Source organism: Eucyclogobius newberryi, unplaced genomic scaffold, assembly GCF_026437365.1.
Source record: "Eucyclogobius newberryi isolate DKJ021-1_F unplaced genomic scaffold, fEucNew1.0.hap1 SCAF_20, whole genome shotgun sequence".
NCBI lineage: Eukaryota > Metazoa > Chordata > Actinopteri > Gobiiformes > Gobiidae > Eucyclogobius > Eucyclogobius newberryi.
In genome coordinates, this window is record NW_027315835.1 from 27,250,672 (window position 1) to 27,265,727 (window position 15,056).

Genomic DNA, 15,056 nt, shown 5'->3' on the forward strand with positions numbered 1-15,056 from the left:
AATATTTTCTATCATTGTTTTGTGATTTGGCAGGTTTTAGTGTCGTTGTAAAGCTTGAAGACAGAGGGGAGAGAATGCATTTATCTGAATGGTCTGATGTTAGAAGATGGGTCAGCAAACAATACAACACACAATGTATTTTTAAGTCACTTTATTGATTTCTAAAGTTTATTCTAAGGCTGAAACAGAAGTATCTTAAAGCGCAGCGCACACACTGGACTTTAGAGTCTGATAAGAAGTCTATAGAGCCAAACGCTAACAAAACCAGTGCACCAAAACATTCACTTCTAGCTTAGACACAATAGAATAATGGTTCATATTTTGTCAAACGTGGATCAGACCGTTCAGCCAGCAGAAACCTGGCAACAGACACAGCAAACAGTGTGTTTGACTCACCTCCTCACACGCCGCACACAGGACCAACTCTGGCCCTTTTTTCACGGCTTCAAACTGGATTAATAGCAATGTTTTGTGGAGAAAATGTCCTTTATTTCCATCCTCCCTCTGTGCAGCCATCATTCCGTCTGCTCCTGATGCTTTATTGGCTTTCGCAGCGGTGTTGATGTTTTACGGTTACGATATCCCACGCTCGCACCACACCCACGACGAGCAGCGGCTTCCGAATCGCTCACGAGGATCCGGAAGGGGCAGAGGAGTAAATAAATTAAGCAAATTGTCCTGCCATGTGCACCGGCCTCAATACTACTTTTATTTATTCATCTACTTGTTTATGTGTCGGACTCAGGATTCCATTCACGGCCCAGACTTTTTACATACCTATAAACACTTGAGAGACCGGAAAATGAACTCGCAATAGAGGGATACGAGAATCTCCCGCTGGAAAATAATATTAAGACTGGACTTTTTACAGCGCCGTATATTGAGTCGCCCCGGAGACTTGATTACCACCAGAGAATGCAAGAACATGTAGAACACGCCGGATGTAATTGGCTGCATAATATGGCCTTTCAAGCTCCGGAGCGCATATTAAAAAGCGGCGCGGTAAGCTGTATTTCCGTGCGGTAACATGTACTTTGTGTCGGCAGGATGTTGGAGTACTCGTTGAACCTGCAGAATGTGAGCCTGTCAGCGGTGCGGACGGTGCGGGTGCTCAGACCTCTGCGGGCCATCAACAGAGTACCAAGTGAGTACCTAAGAACGCACTGGAAATCGGATGAAAATCACACATGGGATAAAGCGTACATATTTTATACTCCATATTTTGTTCACATTTGTTAGACTTTTCACTCATCCTCGCTTGGTGTCTTTTATATGTAATTTCCCACATTTAAACAAGTATTAAAAGCAGTGTAAGCAGAGCACAGGCAAATTCTACTGTTATAAACATTCAAATGGCCTGAGCACAAAACATATCAAGTATCATTGAAGTGGTTTTACAATGTTTCTGATCGGTTAAAAGATAATTGAGCTTGAAATAAGAAGATAATAAACTAAAACAATCCAGAAACACCTTTAAACAGGTAAAATGATCTTAGTCACATGGCAAAGTGACAGCTAAAAACAACAATTAACCAATTTACACATTTAAATATTAACAATTTACATTTCTTCAATTGACATACACAAGAGAAAATAATGTACATAAAGATACAACATTTCTTTAATAGTTTCTTCACTTTAGCTGGCAATAGTGTGGTGTGAAGCAGCTTAAATAAGGCTAAAAACAGGAGTGCAACCAGGGGATTTGAAGGATATTTGAGCACTGAGGGTGTTTGGAACAGCAGACTTTTCAACCTTTTCAGTTGATCTTGTCATATTAATAATTGTGTTTGCATATCAGATACTCGACGATACTAATGAACGATCTCTGAATTTACAGAAATAAAAGATTGAGGAACACCCACAAAATCTCAAACTTAAAGGAATAATAGAGGATTTTTTGCCGATTTGAGAACTCAACCGACTGCTAGACCCTTTTTTTTTCTAAATGCGCATGGTGCCTACCATCAAACCTCGTGGAAGCACACAACAGCCCCACTGCTACAAGTGCATTTGTTTATTAGCGCGACGGATCGCATCTCCGCAGAGTTCCGTCTCTTCTCACCTCAAACTCTTCTCTGTGGTCATTTTTGTACTGTTCACTGAAGGAACTCGCTAAACACACACCGGCATATCAACCACAAATGCGCAGCCAGGGAAACGTGTTGCTATCATGGGGACGAGGCTGCAGGTGTGCAGTAGGACGCCGGGAATGATTGACATGTGAGAGAATGACTCAGCTGTCCACGCCACAAGGAAATGAGACTCAAAAAAAGATTGCAAAAATCCTCTATTATTCCGTTGCAGATGCAGTTGCAGAAAGTTGATACGCACTGCAGTTCTTTGGAGCGCCCAGTTTTTTCTTTTCAATTACACCACAGTTAAGTGTACCTCAACATCAAAGAACCGCAGATGAAGTTATTTGACTTCGCAGTCGACATTTGGAGTATTGCATTTCCTTGAACAGCACATTGTAAATACAGCCCCCCCACCTCTTCCCTCTCTCTCAGAAACTGTTTTCATCCGTCTCCATTAGGCTTTAATCAGGCTCGATTGGATTTCCGCTGCACACTTTCATGTTTAAATAAATGATAAGCATTCTCTCCTCAGCCGCTGGTCCGTTTGTTTTTTTTACTTTGCCCCTGCCATAGATCAGGCTGGGCTAATGTTTTAATTGTGCCATTTCTTCTCCATCGCTCTGAGCTGATCCAACATATCGTATTAACCTCAGCAGGAGGAAATGTGTTTGCAAATGAAGGCATAACTACAGGCCAAATGATAAAGCTGTAGAACCATGAGTGTGTCGCATCACGCAAGCTCCAAAGGATTGTCAGAGGACACACAAGAGCCATCAGAAGATAAGATAAGTCAAGTAGAATGAGTTAGTTTTAGTTTTATTATAGAAGCTGTAGTAGCAGTAGTAGTAGTAGTTGTAGTACTAGTAGTAGTGGTAGTAGTAGTAGTAGTATTAGTAACATTTTACAATATTTTACAAACTCTTTTTTATTAATAGCCACGTTTTAAAATTAAATCAATGTACACACGGTCAAAAAGGAAAAGACTGTTTATATCAGGGGTGGGCAAACTGCGGTCCGCGGGCCACATGTGGCCCGTTTGTCTTTATAATCCGGCCCGCCAAACATGCCAAGTAATTTAAAAAAAAAATATATATATATACTTAGGTATCAGTCTGCACTTGTATCCTTAATAAATATGACGTGAAAGGAATTAAATAATAGATTCCAATAGCCTATATTTGACAGAAAAGTGATATTTTATTTGATATTTAATTTTTTAGATTTTTTTTTTTTTCACACCAATGATGGCGGGCCGGCCCTCAGCTACTTGCCTGGATTTGAATACGGCCCTCGGAGGAAAATAATTGCCCACCCCTGGTTTATATCGTAAAACATAGTGCAAATCAAATCAATATTTTGGATTTTATTTATCAAGAAAATAATAATCATAAGCTTATTTTCCAATAGACCATATTGTTCTTTTAAAGCGAGACACTCGAATAACACTTTCTTAAAAATAAGTCAATAAATGTATATCTTTATTTGTTTGCTCTTTAATATGTCAGCTTTTACTTAAAAAAAACAAAAACATTATCCAATCCCCCCCTAATGTGTAACATGTTTTTCCACTCTGTGCACATTTTGCCTGCGCGCTAAAGTTAGCACGCTCACTTTTTGTCCTGCCCCTCCATCGCCTCACGACTAATCACACTCTTAATTGTGACATTGTTTCTCTGGTCGTGTCACTGGGCCCTGCGATAGTACCAAAGGGCCCTCATTATTTTGCCGTTAGCTTAGCTCCATAATTGTTTATAGACTCTTTAGCTAAAGAAGTTTGCGCAGAACGGCTAGCTACATTCATCACAGCGCTGCCTGTTATAGCAAACACCTCCATTGTCCACGTGACACATTAGACTGCACTTTTCAGTAAAACAAAGGGAATAGGATTATATTTCAGATTTGCACTTGTTTGAAATGAAGTTTGAAACAATGTTAAGATCAGTAAAAGATGCATTATGTGACTTTTCTGGAGGACGGACAGTTTTAACATAGTTACGTTTAATGCCATGTGGAAGATTAAAGCCAAAGAACTCTAAGAAAAATATCCTAGTTAATCTTGTATGTGTAAAAACATATGCAAATAGGTAGATATAGAGCATTAATTTAGTCAATTTCTTAACAATTTATATTTGCATAATTATGTGAAATATTTAGAATCAACTTCAACTACTGATAAAAGTATGGTGAGATCAAATCCACTTTTTATAATCCAACCATATGGGGACACTATTTATTTTAATACTTAATATATACAACATTTCCGGAATAACTGCAGACTTTGAAGTTTACTTGCGGGCTGATTTTGAACATATTCCACTGAACATCCGACACATGTCTTCTGTCCCGTCACACAATGGCGTACGAGCTCATGCAGAGCCGTGAAATCAAAGCTGTGACAGAACGGACCATTTTGCTGAGGACATTTGAGGTAGCACAATGAGAACGCCCTGACAGGAGGATGCTTTGAAGCCGCCGCTGCACTGTCAGCCGTGCATTCTCCGGCGATAACCTACTTTACCCTCGATGTGTGGCATGCAGCAATTCTGTCCAGATTAGCTTGATGTAAAAATGCTTCTTTGTGCACTTCCAGGGCCAAAGGCTTCCATTACCTCTGAACGCCAGTGTGATATAAGATTGTTGCAAGTAATAATTTGTTTTGCCAACCCCATTTTAATGAGACGGAAAGGCAATTGTTTCTTCTTTGACTAAAATCTTCTTTCTGTGGCATAAACACTGAAACAAAGGAATACTGTTCACACAAGATAAAAAGGCTATAAATGTCTTACTGCAGCGACTGTTCAGGGATGTTTTTGTTTTCATTACACAAAATATACTACAAGCTCTAACTAATATAGTAAAGGTACACTATGTCACTTTTCTGGTCCCTGCTTGTCTCCATGGAGATGGTATAGTTTTGGCTTGATATTTTCTCAGTACGGTATCCAACCTGGTCTTCTCTACAACAGTGTTTAGTGTTTTAGTGTTTAGATGGAAGGAGTTGATGGTGTTGGTGTTGGTGCAGTTGGTGTTGTTGCTGTTGGTGGTATTGGTGGTGTTGGTGGTGTTGGTGTTGGTGCTGTTGGTGGTGTTGGTGTTGGTGCTGTTGGTGTTGGTGCTGTTGGTGGTATTGGGGGCGTTGGTGGTATTGGTGGTGTTGGTGTTGTTGGTGGTGTTGGTGGTGTTGGTGTTGGTGCTGTTGGTAGTGTTGGTGTTGGTGCTGTTGGTGCTGTTGGTGGTGTTGGTGTTGTTGGTGGTGTTGGTGGTGTTGATGCTGTTGGTGGTGTTGGTGCTGTTGGTGTTGGTGTTGGTGCTGTTGGTGCTGTTGGTGGTGTTGGTGTTGGTGTTGGTGTTGTTGGTGGTGTTGGTGCTGTTGATGCTGTTGGTGGTGTTGGTGTTGGTGTTGGTGCTGTTGGTGTTGGTGCTGTTGGTGGTATTGGGGGCGTTGGTGGTATTGGTGGTGTTGGTGTTGTTGGTGGTGTTGGTGCTATTGGTGGTGTTGGTGCTGTTGGTGCTATTGGGGGCATTGGTGTTGGCGTTGGTGGTGTTGGTGGTGGTGTTGGTGTTGGTGCTGTTGGCGTTGGTGGTATTGGGAGCGTTGGTGTTAGCGTTGGTGTTGTTAGCCTATTCAACATTAGTTTTTCTTCTAAAACAGAAGTCGATGATCTTGTCCTTGGTTTGAGAACATTCCGGTGAAGGTGACACTTTCAAACAGGACCATGATCTTGTTCATGACTTACTCCATGGCGACAAAGTGGTGATGTCGCCATTTACAGGTCAGATCTTTGGAGAGGTTGTTGTTTTTCAGAAAAATCAAGGCTAAAAAAAGCGATGGCGTTTCCAGCATGAACAGTTTGAATGAGATCAGAAGTCTTAGGGTCTTAATGGTGTGACCGTCAGCACAACACACATTTATACATTACACATCATACGGTCTAATAATAATGTGTAGTTAATTAAACCCTTCAAATGTAATAAACGTTGCACATGTCCTGTTCAAGTTCACACCAAACCTAATGTGTCTGGTCTTAAATGAAGCTGACCAGTGTCCAAACCTGCCAAATGGACTTGGACTGAAGCCAGTGTCCGGCCGCTGACTCATTTGGAATTCATTATTCGTCTAATGTCGTCTCCGTTAATCCCACTGGTCGTCAACATCTTACAATCTTCAGCCGAGTACAACTGTCCGAGTACGACCCCTGAAGATCACAGTATTCACACTTCCTGTATGTGTTAGGAAGTGGTGGAAGTGCTCAGTTCTGTTTAATTTAAATGCATTTCTTAGTTTTTCAGGTGGATTTTATGTATATATTTTAGTTTTCTCAAATGGGAACTCAAAACATTTAGTTACAATGTCACCATGAATGTGAGCAGAAAGTACATACATCCACTTTCAAATGTAAAGAAGTATGAAGTAAAGTATGACAGAACTGTTGAGTTTGTTTTTCTCCTCCCCCAGACACACACATGCACTGCTCTCATTGGGTTATCTGCCACATGTCCCGCCTCCCCATGCGCTTGTTTGTCTCTTGTCTCTTGTGTGTGTGTGTGTGTGTGTGTGTGTGTGCAGCGGCGTGTTTGTTGTCATTGGTATTAAAATGAAAGAGAGAAGAATATGTTTATCTGCACTAAATAAGCAGCATTAGAGTCAGAAACTGCAGAATATGATCTCTGCAGCAAGAATTAGGAGAAACTGTCTGAGCGCCGCCTGATTATTCTGATCATTGACATTTTACCGCGCAAAATCAATGACTCTGGAAACAGTTTTGAGAGAGACGTTCTTTAGTCTTTATTTTGGGTCAAACCAGGCTGGACAGGTCATCAGGAGCACCGGGAGTCCTCCTGACATCACACTTAAACGGCTCACTCTCGTTCATCGCAGGCCCACAGACACGGCCCAGCCTGTTGTCAGCCAACATGCTGGAGGCAGGAGCGCCAGCCCCTGAGCCACACCCCCTATGCCGCATGCCAGCCCCTGAGCCATGCCAGCCCCTGAACCATGCCAGCCCCTGAGTCGTGCCAGCCCCTGTGCCCATTGATAGACCATTTGCGTAATAATTCGGTTAATGTTCAACCAAAAGAGGTTTTTTTGTGCAGAGCATGATCTCAGCAAAGGAGCAAAAGGTCACACAAAACATGAGCTCAGACGTCCTGATGCAGGTCCCTGAAGCCTGGAGTGTTTGGGGGCCACTTTAGACCACCACTGTTCACTGTGGCGCACCACGTCCAGGGGCATTTCTAACAAGCCCACTCTGGGGGCATGAACAGGGGGCCACAACAACATAAACATGTCCTGACAAAAGTGTCAGGCTTTAGTTTTTCAGTCCATACAGTCCAGTGTCCAGTGTCCAGTGTCCAGTGTCCAGTGTCCAGAGCAGCTCACAGACAGGGGGCGCTGGAGAACAAATCTGAGCACACAAAGAGGCACCCGAGACTCCTCTGAGAAACACTGACCCAGGGTTTGACATAAGACATCAGCAGTAGTAGTCAGGAGGATATAACAAAAAACACATTTTAGGATTTTAGGACCAATCAGAATCCAGACAGTTTAATTTGATTTAGGCAAATTTATCACACACGTCTTTCATTACAAGAACATAGGGAATGAGAAAATAGCAGTGATAGTGTCAAGGATACAAAGGTGGTGTAAGATGTTTTTTTTTTTGTTTATTTAGAATTGGAAAAAATATGTTACAATAAAAACAAGTCTGCAAACTGCAGAAAAACTGCAGTTAAAGTTTGAAAAGAGGATTTTTCGCCGATTTGAGAAATCAGCGACTGTTAGTCCGTTTTTTTTTTTTAAATGCACACACTCACCCCCCACCCTCCTGTTCTTTCTGAGAGGTCGTCTGCCATCAAACCTTGTGCGGAAGCACGCTACTGCTCCATTTCCGTCTCTTCTGAGCAGCTCAGACACAGTCTTTCTTCTCATCCCTCAGCAAATTTTTGTACGTGGCGGTGTGAAGTGTGGAGCTACACTGAAGGAACTCGCTGCTAGCTTTGCTAAACACACACCGGCATATCAACCACGCATGTGCAGCCAGGGGCTATCCTGGGAATGAGCCAGAACGAGGCTGCAGGTGTGCACTAGCACGCAGGGAATGATTGACATGTGGGAGAAATACTCAGCTGTCCACCCCACGAGGACAGCTGAGTAGTTCAAGCTTTAAGGGAAAAGTCTTTATTTTGTGTCAGTTTGCTCTCTCAGTTATAAGCTTTCACTAACTACACTGCACCTAAAGCAGTTTTATTATTTCATTAAATCCTCTTCATCCTGAGACTTATATGGGACACTGTAACTCAGGCCGTTTTCTCCAGATGCGTATTCCGCCCTCAGAGACATAAAGATCAGCTCATAAAGTTGCACCTACACACACCAAACTTTACCATTTTGGACTGAACACGATTTTGACGGATTGTACTAAAGGATTTGTTGATATCTTATTCCAAGCCTGATTTATTGAAATTTTAACCAATGTTTTTGTGAAGCGAATTTTTTATTTTTACACCAATTTCCAGTAAGACTTCAACTCAATACTAAAGATGAAACCCAAAGAAATCAGAAATCCACATCTTTCTTCACATCTACATATAGGTTTTCCATGAACCTTGGCCACATCTTAATTACAGTAGAATATTGACGTGAGCAATCTTTGAGCGCACAAACCCCCAGTTGGTTTCCATGCGCATGGGAAACACCGCTCATGCCAAAGATAGCTCGTCTCCGCCCCTTTTCTGCCCGCGTTCGCCTTTCCCTCGACGCCGTCCGGAACGTCGGGGCTGAGATTCCGCTTTGATCCGGGGGAAGTCCTGCTGAGAAGGGGGATCCCAGGAACGGTCGGGCAATTTGTCAGCGCGATTGTGCTGAGCTAATGACGACTCTGATCTGGAGATGCATGTTGAAGGTGCAGCCGGCAGGGAAGTGGGATTCATCACGATCGACTGGTGCAGTGCGGAAAGGGCCTATGGTGGAGAATAACGTGACTCGGTTTGATTCGGGAATTTTCTTTTGGCAGAAGCTTATGTAGAGGACTAAGTAGTATAAAATAAAGGTGACATTGACTGTTTTGAGCTTTCCCACATAGTAAACTTACTTAAAAACAGATACTCAACTTAGATACTCATTTGAGTATTGAGTATTAAGAAAAGTAACATGACTTTTCCTGAACAGTTTTAGAATTCTCGTTTTTTAATGTGCTATGTAAACGTTTCTCCTGTATCTGTACTTAAGTAACAAAATGTACTTCAACCCTGGACAACAGGTCATGTGTGTGAGGTTAAAACATGCCATGCTCCAAAACAAACAAGCACATGCCCTGAGGAGTGAAGCAGTTTATCACTTCACTTGTGGAACTTCAGTGTAATAGGTCATTTACACTGGTTCGGGGCCGTTTTAGGGAGCCAGGGAGCGATGTGAGCGGCCAAGCTTTCTCTGGAAGTCAGACGATTCGCAGATGTCCTCTGCGATTACGATTCTTCGGGTCGTCCACTTGGTCAGTCAGGACGCGCACCTGGTTTGTCAAATCTGCCTCGTTGGATTGCAGGAGACAGTGTCTTTCAACTCACACATTTCATGTTTGGCTGCTGTGGCTCGGCTGTCCAGTTCGTGAGTCTGCCCTTGTCTAATCTTATCTGTCATCTCTCCCACAAAGCTGCCATAATCACTGTGTCTATCCTGAGAGGCGCCCGACCCAGACCCAGTGGGTCATCACGGCGGGTTAGTTAGCTTAGCTGTAGCATAACCAGCCCGGTTCTCGATAGCGTTGTTCTTCCTGTTCCAGTTTCTTTAAAGCTCATTATATGGCTGCTCCCACACAGAAATATCAAATCTCCCCAGGTGAACGTGTAATATAGACGGATAAATCCAACGGATTCGACCACAGCCCGAAAGACCTGACTAAGCTAAGCAGCCATCATCCTGGAAGTATCCTGATCTACATTTATCAGTCACTAATTAGAGAAGAAGCTCAGAGAACAGTCTGAGCGGTCCCTAGAGGCGATTAGCCTGTAAAGATCTAGAAATTAGTCGTATGGTTGTTTAGGTGGCAGGGTTCAAAGAGTGGGAAAAAAGTAGCAGCTCAGAGCCCGATTCTATAGTTTTATAAAATTATATTAACTTTGTGACTTTTAAGAGGATGAAGAGGAATAGATTGAGAGGCTCAGGTCTCTGATGGTTCTGCTGCTGCGGGACAAGATTCATGGTTGTTGAGTTGGGTGTACAATGGCATAGCTTGTTTATATTATTGAATGGGTTGAGAAGTAATAAGAGGAAGCAAGCTGTGATTGGTTGACAGTGACACAAACGATTAATTAGTCATTCTTATGTTGTTTGTACTATTATTACTCACAAGCCAAAGAAACATTGATTTAAGTCTTGTCACGTATTATGCTCAAGGACAAACGCTATTTTATTTCTGAGCACGATAAGACAAATGTTTAGCCGTTTGCCAAAACTGCAAAAAAATAAATCCAAAATCAAATCAAAGAGCATACTATATCTTGAAGCACACAGTTGCTATCACTCTGAACTGCTTTAATTACTCCAATCTAACCTTGCACTGCTATAAAGATTTAAGCATGTGGAATTCAGTCATTTAACATATGACTTTTTGCAGTGTCTGGTTGGCTGGCTTTAGCTGTGTTACATAAAGCCTGGGCAGATTGTTTGAGCTGGAGTCGTTTGAAATGCACAGCGAGTCGTGTGAACAAAAGGCCAGGAACAGATGAGAACGCCGACGTTGGCTTGTAAAGGCAACCCTGAGCTAATGAGCCGGCGTGTAAACAGGGTTAAACTCAGGGCCGTCAGGAGGTCAAGGAAACGGCACAAAGATTAGCGTTGCGAGCTAAAAGACATATGAGAACTTGAATTGATGCTGTGAATTATGGGGTATGTGTTTTCAGAGCTTGGGAGGGTCATCAGAATTTTCGGTTACCGTAATGTCAATACCAATTTTGATCTTAAGAGGCTGAATAGTCAATTTATCATTCATTCAAAAGTATTCTGATGCTATAGAGTGATACATGTGTTTACCAGTAGTGATCCAGCAGTTTATCATGTTCCATTACACTTTTGTTCACTTTTTAATGTGGTTTTGGCCAGCGTATTTCTATTGACGTTTGAACAGCTGCCAAACATTATGGCGCTTTTGTCGCTTCTTGGTGTTCGATCCTGTGTCTGAATGTTGTCTAAGGATTCTCTTTAGGATTCTTTTCACTACATATTTGCAATTCATCAGACATTTATAAGAGCATTCTTTCTCAACTTGTTGTTCATGGATCGCTTAGACGTTTGGATCGTTTGGAAAGAAAGTGAAGTTTAGGTCTAATTGAATAGAAATAGCAAAATAGTTTTCCCGGATGGTGGTTTGGTTTTAAGGTGTTGCGATACCACATTGGCATTCTGGGCTCACCCCCTGCCCTCAATCATTTGCAGAATGTTCCTAATCTCTCTTTCCCCATTTCACACATGTCCTGTCCAATAAAGCCTTCAAGCCAAAAAAGAGAAAGAAAAAAACAACAACTTTGAATAATGCTGAGACACTGACACATTTCTATAATTACACAAGGAGGTATTTAACTGCAGAGCAAAATTATAAACATTGCACAAATTATACTTTTTTGTGCCTGGTTCAATATCAGCTTGACACATCATGTAGGGAGTTAGTTAAATGAAGTACTGTATTTTCCATTAAGTATGCAAGTTGTCCAACGCAAATGGTGGTTAGTCCTGAGCTCACGTCGCTACGCTAGTCCAACCTGAGCTGCATGATTTGGGAAACGGGAGCGTCCCAATTAAACCTACATGGGTAGAACATGCAAACTCCACTCAGAGAAGATCAACCACCATGCCAAGAAAAGGTGAAGAAACATTTTGTGTAGTTTTGTGTGTATCTTTTTATACTACTTAAGCACTATTTGGCCCTGGTACATACCTTTCATACAAGCAGATGAGACCTAAACTCCATTTGAACCTGCACTCCTCCATCCACCACTCTTCACATTCCTCTTCAGATCACACAGGTCCTGCTTGGCCCTTGTTTGTCATTAGCGGGACATGAGCCTAGTTACTCGCACATACTCTGAGACGCAGGTGTACTCAGGAAGCCTGTTAGCCCATAATACACAGAGCAGCTTAACCAGATGGCTCCCCTCACCACCTGCGTCTCAGCCATGCCAGACCAAGAGAGAGGTCCATCATGTTCATACTCCTTATAAGGACTTGCTTGGGCAAAGTTAGGTTCTGGTTTGGTTGGAATTTAAAGCTGGTTTAGGGCTGCTTTAGTTCTGGTTCAGTCTTAGTTTAGTCCTTATTTGGTCAAGACCTGATTATTTCCTTGCTTATTTAGAGTTGTTTCAGTATGGTTTAACACATGAGTCCACTACTTTTCAGCCTGAGAGCTACTTTTAGACTCATCAAAGCCTGAAGAGCTACCTATACATTTAAGCTATATTCTTTTTGTTTTTTTAAAGATTACTATCAAGTGTTAAACCAGTTTTTTTTTTTTTTTATTGTGTAGTAAACATAATTAGGCTATAAAAACCGAATAACTGAATAACCTAATAATAAAATTGTATTTAACTATATAAACCTGCAAAATAAAAGTGGGGAATGTGTTAGGTATAATAAGAATGTGTTAGGTATAATAAGTTTCTATCACTGTTTTTCAGCCCTTGTCTTTTTTTAATTGTGTAGTAATTTTTAATTGGTATTTAACTGCAGAGCAAAATTATAAACATTGCACAAATTATACTTTTTTTGTGCCTGGTTCAATATCAGCTTGACACATCATGTAGGGAGTTAGTTAATTGAAGTAATGTATTTTCCATTAAGTATGCAAGTTGTCCAACTCAAATGGGTGGTTAGTCCTGAGCTCACGTCGCTACGCTAGTCCAACCTGAGCTGCATGATCTGGAAAATGGGAGCGTCCCAATTAAACCTACATGGGTAGAACATGCAAACTCCACTCAGAAAGCTCAACCACCATTTCAAGGAAAATAATGTGTTGGTAATGTGTTAGGTATAATAAGTAACTTTCTATCACTGTTTTTCAGCCCTTGTCTAGTCCTTTATTCATAACTAGTTCAGCCCCCGTTAAGCAAAGATCTAGTCCTGGTTCCGCCAATCACATTGAGGTAAAGACATGATAGTTTTTAATCTGAAACGTTGATCATTCAGAATGAGTATAGTATGCGAGCTAGCCAGGAGGCGCTTAAGGATTGACTGTTTCATATGGAATGGATGCGTGTGTGTTCTTTCTCTGTGCTATTCATGTCAAACCGTGATGGATTGCATTGATGGTGTCACTTGAGGAAACTAATCTTTACCATTATTAATTTATGGCGTGTCTTTACTCCCCCCGACATCACTCAGAATCTGTATTGTTTCTCCCCCACATGTCAAAGGCATAAAATATAAGAAGTGGCATGACAACTTGGCTGCATTAGATATATGCTTTTGTCAATGTCAAAACAGTTAAGAGAAAGCCCTTCAAGGTGTAAAAAGAAGTCCACTCTCCATGTTGAGGTTAAATGGCGAGATGGAAATGTGGTAAGTAATCTCATCGCAGGATCAATTCATGGATTGTGAGAAGGCTTCCTGTGTAGTTGTGCTCCCTGTGTTTGAATTAACTTTTTGGAGAACATTTGAATTTAAATGATTAGCTCTAAAGCCACTCCCAAAATATCAGTCTTAATAAACTGTTAGAACGTTTATGCTAAAAGATTAGAAATGATTTACAGGGTTTTTTGGTTTGTTTTCTATGCTGTCACGTTTCTATACATAAATGTTCAATCTTGTCTAAACCATTGTGAGTAACGAATAAACAGCAATGAAGTGATACCCCGCCTAAGGCCCAAAGTCACTGGGATAGGCTCCAGTCACCCGCGACCCCGAAAGGGAACAAGCGGTAGAAAATGGATGGATGGAAGTGATATTTTAGTATAGCGTATCATCTATATTTAAATCACATAATGCAGATAAACAATGGTGACTTGTTGTTTAAAAAAAATACTAAATTAAATGGTTTTAAGGATGGTTGTGTTCAGATTTGTGTCTCCTGTTAAGATTCCATCACGCTAGAATGACTCCGTGCTAACTCTGGTGACATGCTAATGGTAAACAACTTGCTTACTGAATTTAAGTGAAATGCCTGTACAGAAAAAAATGTCTTGATTTCTTTATCCTCATTTCTGAGTGGTGCACCAAATGTTCTGGCTTCATGCACACGAGTGGATGCTGGTGCTGTGTACACTGATCCCAGCTGCTTCCCAAGTAATCATTCTCCTCACAGCTCAGCACTTCTACCTACATCGAGGCCTCGTGTGTGCGCGCTGTTTACTGAAGGCACTAATGAGCCTCTGCCAGAGCAAACGAGCCTCACATCTGTGACAGCAGTGTACGGAAGTCAGATCACCAGAGGGCAAAGCCGCACAGAACAGCAAATACAGCGGTTTAGCAAGTTTCAAACGTGGATTAGAGACGGATAGAACATCTCATGAAGTCGTAATCACATGTGTGGTGCGGGCAGCAAAAATGAAATCCAGATACTAATCAATACTATTCGCAGTATTGAAACTAGATATTCTTTCATTTGGACAAGTATCAATACTGAAAGAAATGAAATAAAATGAACAAAACTAGACGGTTCTGAGTCGTTGTAGAATGATTTCAGACCATACAATATTATCAAAGAAACTATGATTATTTTTAATTGTTAACAATAACATTATATTGTCTAAATGTTAGACTCTAAACCATGCATTTATGTTATTATCATTGTTGTACGTTTGGTTATTTAGTATTGGTACTAGTATGTTTTTATTTATGGTTTACATATTGTTTTAAGACTTTTATGACAGTAGCCAGCACCTTTTTAATAGCATAAAATATATAAAAAGAGAGATTACATATTGTGCTAGATTTACTGATTCCCTCGTCATTAGTGTAACATGTAACATGTCGGTGGAAGTGCAGTAAAACAT

At 41.2% G+C, this 15,056-nt stretch overlaps 1 protein-coding gene across 12 annotated transcripts in view; it reads left to right on the forward strand.

Annotated features, from left to right (window-relative positions):
* Positions 1-15,056, forward strand: part of cacna1g (calcium channel, voltage-dependent, T type, alpha 1G subunit) — a 296,305-nt gene that overhangs the window by 62,483 nt on the left and 218,766 nt on the right. For all 12 annotated transcript variants that reach the window (XM_072455517.1, XM_072455513.1, XM_072455523.1 and 9 more), the window contains exon 3: positions 1,047-1,144. In XM_072455517.1, the coding sequence (XP_072311618.1) occupies positions 1,047-1,144 (98 nt within the window). The remainder of the gene's footprint in view (positions 1-1,046; positions 1,145-15,056) is intronic.